Genomic DNA, 11,687 nt, shown 5'->3' with positions numbered 1-11,687 from the left:
TTTTATACTGTATCAATTATTTGAATCAATTTGACTTTTGTAATTCTTTGTGTGGTTTTTTTTCTCTCTGTCTCCGTAGCATATATGATAGAGCTGTGTTTGTATTTCTTTTCATAATTCTTTAAGGATAATCTGGCATTTGAAAATTGAAGATAACAAAGGTTCTATGGTTTTCCTGTTTGTTAGATCACCTGCTTTACAAACCAAACTCAAAGCTTTAAGCCAGAGCATAATAGAATGAAGGTTTGAGTTGTTCAAAATTTTCTTCAATTTAGTCTAACTATAATGACAAATTTGGTGAGAAAAGAAAGCGCTACATATGAGCCAAGTAATAGTAACAGGGGGATTGTAGGTATATCAAATCCATCGAAGGTCAGAATATTAGTGGTAGTAGAAAGAAGATGATCTCAAATATTAACTACTAAGGAAAATCTACTAGTATCAATGGTCTTTGGCTGATATTCAATTGACCTATCACGAGCACCATGAGCATAACTAATTCCAAACAAATTATTCTATCATTTCGCAAATACATAAAACTAATTGCATGTTCACAATGTTGCATCAACTGAAGTTCAAGATAATTCTCACAAAAATAAGTTCAAATTTACAACACTAGTGTTCAACATGGTTCCAAGGAAAGATAACAAAACTAGAATAGCAACAAACAACCTAGTACTAATCAAATTAAGAGGATCAAGGTGGATGATGTTCTTTTTGAGGATGAGACGGAGGTGCACTCTCAGTTAGTTCTCTTCTATCAGGGGCTGTATAAGGAAACTAATTTGGGGCGCCCTTCTATGGATGGTTTAGATTTTGCTTGTATTGTGGAGGTGGAGAGGTTGTCCTTAGAGAAGGAGTTCACGAAGGAGGAAGTTATCCAGGTCTTAAGAGAGATGGAGGGTGATAAAACTCCTGGTCTTGATGGTTTCACCATGGCTTTCTTTCATAATTATTGGAGTGTTGTGGAAAAGGATGTCATGAATTTTTTTTATTTTTTTCATCGGCACTCTATGTTTGAACGGTCCTTGAATGCTTCGTTTCTCACTTCAATCTCTAAGAAGTGTAATGTTGCTAACATTAAGGACTTCCGTCCTATCAGTTTGGTGGGCAGTGTGTACAAGTTGTTGTCCAAGGTGTTGACGAACAGGTTGAGGGCGGTTTTGGATAATCTCATCTCCGAGACTCAGAATTCTTTTGTTGGTGGAAGGCAAATTCTGGATTCAGTGCTCATTGCTAACGAGTGTCTGGATAGTAGGCTGAAGAGCCGGTTACCAGGGGTGGTTTGCAAGCTTGATATTGAAAAAGCATATGACCATGTTAACTAGGAGGCCTTGTTTTACTTGTTGGACCGGATGGATTTTGGGTTGAAATGGAGGGGGTGGATTAAGGCTTGTGTTACTTCTGTCCGTTTTTCAGTCTTGGTTAATGGATCAACTGAAGGTTTCTTTGGAAGTTCTCGTGGGTTGAGACAAGGTGACCCACTATCCCCCTCCTTTGTTTCTCTTGATAATGGAGGTTTTAAGCAGAATTTTGAAGAAGAAAGAGGAGAATAACCTTATTTGGGGTTTTCATGTGGGAGCAGTGAATTCTGTTGGTGTGCAGATTTCTCATTTGTTGTTTGCAGACGATACTATCTTATTTTGTGATGCCTCTAGGGATCAGTTGTTGTCCATATGGTTGGCGATGTCTTGTTTTCAGGCGTTTACGGGTTTGAAGGTTAATGTTGGGAAAAGTGAGATTGTCCCTGTTGGGGAGGTGAATAATCTAGTTGAATTGGCTAGTATTCTTCAATGTAGAGCAGGGAGTTTGCCTATGAAATATTTGGGTATGCTGTTGGGAACTTCTTTTAAGACAGCTTCGATTTGGAATCCTATTTTGGAGAAGATGGAAAAGAAACTTTCAAGGTGCTCTATTTATCTAAGGGTGGTAGGCTCACATTACTAAGGAGTACTCTTTCAAGTCTTCCAACGTACTTTCTATCTCTCTTCACTATTCCTAAAGCTATGGCTGCTAAAATGGATCGTATTAAGAGGAATTTCCTTTGGGGGTCTTCTGAGGGGAGTTTCAAATATCCTTTGGCAACTTGGGAAAGGGTGTGTTTACTTGTTAAATTGGGTTTGGGGATAAGAAGTGTGGCGTCGTTTAATCAAGCTTTATTAGGGAAATGGTTGTGGCATTTTGGGCATGAAGTTACCCATCTTTGGCAGAGAGTTATCTCCACAAAATATGGTAAGGGTTAAGGGGGGGTGGTGTACGAAAGTCTGCAGGAGGACTCATGGATGTGGTCTTTGGAGAAGCATTCATGAATGGTGGGAGAGTTTTTCTAAGCATTTGTCTTTTGTAGTGGGTGAAGGCACCCGTATCTGCTTCTGGCATGATAGGTGGATTGGAGATAATACCCTAAAAGATCTCTATCCTGAGCTCTATGTCTTTTCAGCTGCCAAGGATGCATGGATCTCTGAGGTTTTGTGGACTTCGGAAGGAGGTACTTTCATCTTATCCATCCTCGTATTCCTCGAGGGGTTAGGAGGGATACTCTTTGTTGGCGCCTCAAAGGGGATGGTAAGTTTGATACCCGATCTTATTACCAAACAATTCAGGGTACTCCGAATTTTTTGTTTCCTTTGAAGGGTGTGTGGAAACCAAAGATTCCTAAGCGAGTGGCCTTCTTCTTGTGGGCAGCTGCACACGATCGGATTCTCACTTTGGATAATCTCATGCTTAGGGGTCGCCCTTTGGTAAATCGGTGTTGTATGTGTTGTGGTGATGGGGAGTCAGTAGACTATTTTCTGCTTCATTGTCCTGTTACACATACCTTATGGTCCTTCATGCTTCAGGCTTTTGGTATACATTGGGTTATGCCAAGATCGATGGCGGGATTGTTATCTTGCTAGCATCAGTGGCTTGGGAAGCATAACTCGGATATTTGGAATTTGATTCCAAGTTGCTTAATGTGGATTGTTTGGTTGGAACGAAATTGTCGCTCCTTTGAGAACATGGAGAAGACGTTGGATGAGTTAAAGGTTTTATGCCAACACAGTCTTTTTGAGTGGGCTCGTTGTTGGGACTTTACTGATTCTTCGTCTCTTTCAGAGTTTATGTTTTCCCTTAGATTATCCTTCTGATTTCCTTATCTTTTCTTTTGTTTTGCTATTTGTTTCTTCTGTTTCTTGTTGTTCATCATCATGAACTACTTGTACTTTTCATTTTTTCTCATTAATAACAGTTCTCTGATTACCTATCAAAAAAAATTAGTCAATATGTTGATATGATTACATACAGTACAAGTAAAAAAATAAGTTTACTCCAATATAGAGATAGCTTTATCTAATGGGAGGGAGTCATGAAGCAACCATAGTGCCAAACTAATTATACTATTTGTTTCACTGTCATCCCTGTGTTATATAAAAATAACTAAATTTACTACCTAGGGCTGGGTCCAAAGAGCCCTGCCTTGGTGAGGTTCCACGTCATGAAAATAAATAAATAAAATGTACTAATAATGGAACTCTTACTTTAAAACAACTATCCTACACACACTCACATGAATAAAGGTTCAAGAATCTCTAGTAACACTCAAATCGTAGTAAGCGCAAATAGGACATCAGAATTATGATGGTTGGACACAAAATAGATCATGCCTTTTGGCAAAAGATAACTAAAAGGTATGAAAGTGAAAGCGACAGTAACTTAAACTAATTGATATTTCATAAGTCTAATAGCTCAATCTATTGTGGTTTTAAAACAATAGTTTAACTTACAAGCACTCATAACCTACTTTAAAACTAAATTTGATAAGCAAATTACAACCAGACTACTTTTGTAAAACTGAAACTGGTTCAAGAACTAACTTGGTGCAGACCTAATCACTAAGGGTTTAATAATTTTGGGGCTGGTTTAGGGAGTGCATACCTATATAAGGGGTATGATATTTCGCATTAACTATACATTAGAAAATTTTTGAAACACCTATCCATGAGAAAGGGTTTAATGCAACAAAATGAGTGCACAACAAAATCGCAACAAAAGATCGGATAGGTAAAAGGAACAAACAATCTTGTGCACAGAATTGGAAAGAAATACCATCTCATAAAAAGTATTAAATTTTATTGGAAGCAAATATACATCACTCACATAATGACTTGTGATTGGTTAAATATGAATGTTGTCCTTGATCTTGAGAACCTAAAAAACCTTCACACAAACTTCGGAAGCAATTCTTGAATATTTTCATCTGCTTGATTTGATGACAGCAAGTCAATAAACATGGTTGCAGTGGTCGCATTTGCTGAAAATCCTTTGTCAACCATCATTTTGAGATATTTTGTTGCCTTTGATGTCTCACCATTTTGCAATAACCCTTGAATTATTGAGTTATATGTGTGATCGTTAGGTGAACAACCTTTGCCATCCATTTTCTCAAGCAGCTCACTCGCTTCAACAACTAGTCCATTCTTGCAAAATCTTTTGATCATTATAGTATAAGTCCAAACATTAGGTTTCAATCCTTTTGCAGGAAGGCCACTAAAGATTTCTCTTGCAGTCGTAAGTTCCCCAACATTGCAGAAACCATCAATCAAGATGTTGTATATCACAATATCACAATCCAGCCTTTTGTCTTCCATCTCCTGAAACAATGCCATTGCCTCAGCAATTCGTCTATTCTTAAAAAAGCCATCTAATAAGATGGCATAGGTTTGGGGATCTGGATGTTGGCCACAAGCTCGCATTGTATTGAATAGCTCTAGTGCAGTTAGGACTCTCTCCACTTGACATAACCCACCTATAAGAGTGTTGTAAGTCACTACATTAGGAATCATTCCCTTGTTGGACATTTCATGAAACAGACGCATTGCCTCGTCAATTTTTTTACTTTTGCAATATCCATTGATCAATATGTTATAGCTAAACACATCAGGTGAACAACCCTTTTCAACCATCATATTAAATGCCTTAACTGCCTCATCCATTTGGTTTTGCAAACAATAACCATCAATCAAAGAATTGTAAGTGACTTTGTCAGGCTTAGTGCCTCTTTGAATCATCACTTCAAAAACTTCTTTTGCCTCAGTCAACATCCCTTTGTTGCAAAGTGTGTCCACCAATATGTTGAAGGTTCGCACATTTGGCATGATCTTCCTTTGGAGCATCTCATTCAAAAAGGCAGCAGCCTCCCTCCACCGGCCAGAATTGCATAGTCCTTGAATTATGCAACTGTAAGTGACAACATTTGGCTGAATGCCTTTACTCATCATTTCAGATAAAAGGTTCAAAGCCTCTGTTACCAATTTGTCCTTACATAAACTGTCAATGACCGTGCTATAACGCACCACATTTTGTTCAAAATTCCTTTTTTCAAGCATCCTGAGCAACTTAATAGCCACACCAGTTTGGCCATTCTTACACAGACCATTTACTATCGTCCCACAAGTAATTACATTAGGTTGGTACCCTTTGTTCTCCATTTCCTCTACCAACCTCACAGCTCCAGAAATATTACCTTTAAGACAGAGGCCTTTGACAAGAGTGGTTAGAGTTATACAGTCTGGCTTATAGCCAAGTTTCAAAATTGTTGCGATGATAGAGAAACCAAAATCGACCCGGTTCAGATGGCAGAAGCAATTAATCAAAACATTGAGAGAATAAACATTGGGAGAGATTCCGAATGATTCCATTCGTTTAATTAGAGTAACAACTACAGAGTAATGCTTCATTCTTGCAATGGCACCCAAAAATAGAGTAAAATCTCCAATGAAAGGCAAAGGGTGCATGTGAAGCATTATATCAAACAGGTCTAAGGCATGATCAAGATTCTTAAAGGTTCCAGATTTGCAGTGATGTCTCACAGATTTCAAAAACTGATTCCGATTCTGATATGGGGTTTTCGCATTTTCTCTAATAGTAGAACAATAATGAGAAGTAAAAGCACGAAATGGAAGGCTTACTCTAATAATCAAACGATTGCATATAAAAAGAAGAGAGGATGTTGATTTACCCATTTCACAATGACGACAGTCTCAGCTACCAACTCGGGTCGGGTTTGGTTTCGGCTTAGCTTCGAAAGGAGAAATCATGGTGGTGGAGTGGCAGATCGGAGAGCGAACCAGTGAGTACGACTGGACGAGTTCGAAGGTAAGAGTAAGAAAGATAATGATCTGTATTTCTGAGAGAAATGCAAAAAACAAAGTGGTATTTTAGGGTTTGAAGTCTGGAATTTTACATATATAGTTTTTAGGTTTAGAATAGAGGAGGAGGAGAAGGAATGAGAGAGCAGTGGTAGAGGTCTAACTTAGCTACCACTTTTGTGGAAACAAACACACACCGTTGGCATTGTTTTGCTGATTCCTTTGACACCTTTCGATTCTAACTCAATACGCTGTCGTCTCTTCTTTCTTTTTCTTTCTTTCTTTTTTATTTATTTATTTATTTATTTATTTATTTATTATTATTATTAGGCTAAATTTCAATTTAATTCCTTTTATTTTTTAAATTGTCCAATTAATTTCTTAACCATATATGTGTAATGGTAATCTATATATGTAATTAAAGTCAAAACTAAGAGAAAATCTAATTTAATTCTAAATTAGGGATCATTTTACTGTACCCTTCTTTTTTTGGTGGGTACGATACCCACATAAATCCTAACCACTAAATTTTACTTGTTTTAATTTGAGCCGTTTATCTAATTTTAATAGAATAAAGTTACCGGTCAATCAGGTTAACATATAAAAACAAAAAACAAAAACAAAAAAAATCAGTTCTTTTCCCTCTCGCAAGTCGCATCTCGAACTCGGACAGGTTTTCTCTCTCTGGCCGCCTTTTCATCGCTCATGTTCTTGGCTGAATCACTAAATCTATTTTTTCTGTTCATCTTCTTTCCATATTGCGATTTACTCACAGATGAAGGTAAGAATCAAAATAAAACCCTAACTTCAAATGATCAGTGTTGACAGCATATCATTGCTCTCTAGTGGATTTTAAAAAGATATGTCAAATATTTGATTTAAAGTTTAATCCCAATAAAGAGGTGCATAACGTTCAAAGAATCAAAGGTATATGTTTGATGTATTCAATTTTGAAGATATGGGTATTTAATGATACAGTTTGGGTTTTCTATATGTTTTATTTTATTTTTAATTTCTTTTTTATGGCCGGTGATAAGGATGGCTGCTTTTAAGGGATTGGTAAGACATTTCAATTTGTTTTCTATTAATTGAAATCTGGGCTGTGTGAGTGTGTGTATTGTCAATCTGGATTTCATTTATTTGCATAGGTTTGATGTAGTGCGATTCACTTATGGTCTTTTAATTAAGGCTAATTTGTTTTTGTTTTTGTTTTTCAATCATAGGGTCTTGTTTCCATTGTTATTCTCTTGCTTTTAGTGATACTTGTTCATCCAGTGTTGGCAACCCCGTATCCAATTTGGATTTTAATCTGGCAGTGCTACTTATTGGTCACAAGAAGTTGGATTTTTTTTTTCTTTGTGTTAGGTAGCTTAATTAGTGGAGTTTTTTTGGCAATAATTTCTCTTTTCCTCCTGCTTTCATTAACCTCTCCTGCAATCATTTGAGTTACAGGGAAAAACTTCTTCTCAAATAAGTGAATTTGTGTTTCCCTTATTGTTTGCTAGCTGATTCTTGTATTTTGTGTATTTCAGGTTGAATTTCACAAGTCTTAACTGATTCCTCAAAAAAAAAAAATAATAATAATAATAATAATTCCAGCACTGCTCATCATGTTGCTGCAAAGTTGGTTTTTCTAGTTCAATTTGGTTCTCTCGAGCACAAATATGTATACTTTCTTTTTCTTATTGTTGGTTAGCTTGGTAATTATGACACTAAAAATTTGAAAGTTGTTTTGTGAAAGAAATGGCATGTTTGTATTGTGTGTATTTCAGGATGCATTTGCATGGTTTAAACTAATTACAACATTACTTGGCATGTTCATACTGTTCCCTTTTTTTTACTGCCTTTTACTTGCACTTATTACAACTTGTTAGGAATTGAAATCATCAATCTGGTCATTCTGGATTGCAACCTTTTGGCTCTTTTGATTCAATATTATAATCCTTAAAATTGAAGGATAATGTTTTTTCTAGTGTGATTTTATTTAGTTTGCCAACCTGCTATGCATTTCTTGGCATAGGTTTCTAGAAGAAGCAAATAAATTTAAATTTTCTTCTTCATTTGAGTGGTGGAGTTTAAGTATTAGATCAAGCTATTTTTGAAAGTCATAGGGCACTCATTATGCTTGAATAGTTTTTTTTTTTTTTTTTCAAATCATTTCATCTTTAATTGAAAACAATAAATCGCCGTTCTAATCATGCAGCTGATCCCTGTGTAGTTAACCTCTGCTCTGTTATTGATTTCCTCCTCTACTTTGTTTTAATGAGCATTCTAACCACCAAGAGGCTCCTTTCACCAATGTGTTGTTCACTAGTTATGGTTGTGGGACCATTGTGGTGGGTTTGTCAATGATCATGGATTATGGTGGATTGTGTTTGTCCTAATAGTTTGTAGTGCTAATCATATTTAATGTGCATATAACTCTACTATTGCTTCAAATGTTTTATGGTCTTGAAATTACTGTTGGCTAAATCAAGGTCAAGTAGGCCTCTCTGTAGTTTGTATTGCCAATTTGGGAAGTTTTAACCAAGAGGACATGAAATAGAATAAGGTGGAGCCCATAAGAACATGAACATTTGCAGTCTGAACTCTGAAGAACTATGGATGAATGCTGTCTTTTTAGAAGAATTCCTCTATTATTGTTATATGCTTGGGAAAGTGACTCACACCTAGGATAGAATAGAATACCCTGATTTCTCACCACTAGTAAGGTCCAAGGTGAAATGCCATCCTGGACATTTGTTGAAAGATATATTTTCAAGACCCTTTGGTTCAAAGATTAAAAGCATTTCTAATGAACTTCTCTCTTTTTATTTCTAATGAACATAATTGGTATGTATTTCTGATGAACTTTTCTTTGTAATTCTAATTTTTTTGAAACGGATTTATGAGATCATGTGTGTAACAAGTTGTAGCCTTGACATTCAGTTGGAATTGTAAGACTTGTGTTCTCCAAAATAATTAGAGTTGTAAAGAAAGATTGTAGAAAAGACTTGGGAGAAATGCAACCAATGTACTCCATGTGATGGTTATACGTTCAAATGGCCAAAGTTTACTAGCCTAAGCATCAACCTGGGAGAAATGCAAATCAATTGAGCAAGGACAACAATCCTTTTTGTGGTGGTTATACTTTCAAAATTACAAAGTGTACTCAAAATTGTATCTTGCTTGGCTAAGTTAATGAAAATAAACTTACAAGGTGACTCCATGTTGGATGACCTTCTTACACTTGGATGACCTTTCTAGTCTTGAACGACACTATGGACGAATTGGAGATAGTCTAATTTTTGGTTCACCATCATATATAAATAATAAAAATATAAACATCAATAAAATGACCTCAACTATGTTATTTTATAGGGAGGTATGCTCCTGAATGTGATGGAAGCTACCAAGGGAGATACGTAGGAAGTTAATTGGTATATTCAAATATTTGTGGAAGAAACCAAGATAATTCCAATTGATTTTTTTTTTTTTTTTTTGAACAAGAGTAATTATTGATTTATTGTGGTTGGGCTAATTTCATGGGATGCTTTTTTTTTTTTTTTCTTTTTTTTTGGTTTTCGATTTTAGATCTAAATTTTTTAATAACTTTAAAAAAATTACTATTATGATGAGTGGTTATTAGTAAATAAAAAAGCGACCTCAGTAATAAGCCTAAATGTAAAATTATAGTCAGATGTGATATTGGTAGTGTTTACTGTGACGATTGAACTATTAATTGTAAGGAAAAAAATAGGGTACAATCGAATGTGACAAAAGTACGGCTAGAAGTAATGTGGGTACTGCCCTATGTAATAACGGAACGGTTAAATTTGAGAATAAAAAAATAGGGTACCACTGAATGTGACAAAAATAGAGTCAGATGCAATGTTGGTGTTACTTAATGTGACAATAATCATTAAATGTGAGAAAAGAGTAAGGGAATCACCAAATGTGAGAAAAGAACTGTCACATGTGATGTTGGAACTGCATAATGTGAGAATGAAACCGTCAAATGTGAGAAAAAAAAATAAGGGAACCATCAAATGTAAGAAAAGAACTGTCACATGTGTTATTGGAACTACACAATGTGAAGATAGAACCGTCAAATGTAAGAAAAAAAATTAAGGGAATCACCAAATATGAGAAAAGAACTGTCACATATGACAAAAGAATTGTCACATGTAACAAAAATAGAACAGATGCGATGTTGGTACTGCTTAATATAGCAATGGAACCATCAAATTTGAGAAAAATAAATAAATAAAGGAACCACTATATGTGACAAAAAAACTGTCAAATATGATATTGGAACTACACAATGTGAGGATGAAACAGTCAAATGTGAGAAAAAAGTAAGGGAACCACCCAACGTGAGAAAAGAACTGTCATATGTGATGTTGGAATTGTACAATGTGAGGATGAAACCGTCAAATGTGAGGAAAAAAAAATAAGAGAACCACCAAATGTGACAAAAGAACTGACACATGTGATGTTGGAACTGCACAATGTGAAGATGAAACCGTCAAACGTAAGAAAAAAAAGTAAGGGAACCACCAAATATGAGAAAAGAACTGTCACATTTGATGGTAGAACTACATAATGTGAGGATGGAATCGTCAAATGTGAGAAAAAAGTAAGGAAACCACCACATGTGAGAAAAGAACTGTTACATGTTATGTTGGAACTACACAATATGAGGATGGAACTGTCAAATGTAAGAAAAAAAAGTAAGGGAAGTACTAAATGTGAGAAAAGAACCATCACATGTGATGTTAGAACTACACAATGTGAGGATGAAATCGTCAAATGTAAGAAAAAAATAAGGGAACCACCCAACGTGAGAAAAGAACTGTCACATGTGATGTTGGAACTGTACAATGTGAGGATAGAACTGTCAAGTGTGAGAAAAAAAGTAAGAGAACCACCCAATGTGACAAAAAAACTATCATATGTGATATTGGAACCGTACAATGTGAGGATAAAACAGTTAAATGTAAGGAAAAAAAAAGTAATGGAACTACCAAATGTGAGAAAAAACTGCCACATGTGATATTGGAACTGCATAATATGAGGCTAGAACTGTCAAGTGTAAGGAAAAAAGTAAGAAAACCACCTAATGTGAGAAAAAAACCGTCATATGTGATATTGGAACTGCACAATGTGAGGATGGAATCGTCAAGTGTGAGAAAAAAGTAAGGAAACCACCCAATGTGACAAAAGAACTGTCATATGTGATGTTGAATCCGCACAATGTGAGAATAGAACCGTCAAATGTGAGAAAAAAGTAAGGGAACCACCCAATATGACAAAAAACTGTCATATGTGACGTTGAAACCGCACAATGTGAGGATGAAACCATCAAATGTGAGGAAAAAAAGTGAGGGAACTACCAAATGTGGGAAAAGAACTGTCACCTGTGATGTTAAAACTGCCCAATGTGAGGATAGAATCGTCAAATGTGAAAAAAAATAAGGGGACCACCAAATGTGAGAAAAAAACTGTCACATGTGATGTTGGAACTGCACAATATGAGGATGGAACCATCAAGTGTGAGAAAAAAAGTAATAGAACCAC

At 35.7% G+C, this 11,687-nt stretch overlaps 1 protein-coding gene across 1 annotated transcript; it reads right to left on the bottom strand.

Annotated features, from left to right (window-relative positions):
• Positions 1 to 4,042: 4,042 nt before the first annotated feature.
• LOC115979352 (putative pentatricopeptide repeat-containing protein At1g12700, mitochondrial) lies at positions 4,043 to 6,302 on the bottom strand. Its single transcript, XM_031101367.1, has one exon. The coding sequence runs from the start codon at positions 6,000 to 6,002 to the stop codon at positions 4,200 to 4,202; it is 1,803 nt and encodes a 600-aa protein (XP_030957227.1). The 5' UTR covers positions 6,003 to 6,302; the 3' UTR covers positions 4,043 to 4,199.
• Positions 6,303 to 11,687: the final 5,385 nt, after the last annotated feature.

Source organism: Quercus lobata, chromosome 3 (genome assembly GCF_001633185.2).
Source record: "Quercus lobata isolate SW786 chromosome 3, ValleyOak3.0 Primary Assembly, whole genome shotgun sequence".
Lineage (NCBI taxonomy): Eukaryota > Viridiplantae > Streptophyta > Magnoliopsida > Fagales > Fagaceae > Quercus > Quercus lobata.
The sequence above is the reverse complement of the archived record's forward strand: the minus strand, read 5'-3'. Positions and strand labels throughout refer to the sequence as shown.

Bases quoted from the DNA above. Each gene is read 5' to 3' on its own strand.
- LOC115979352 (XM_031101367.1), bottom strand. From the start codon at position 6,002: ATGGGTAAATCAACATCCTCTCTTCTTTTTATATGCAATCGTTTGATT.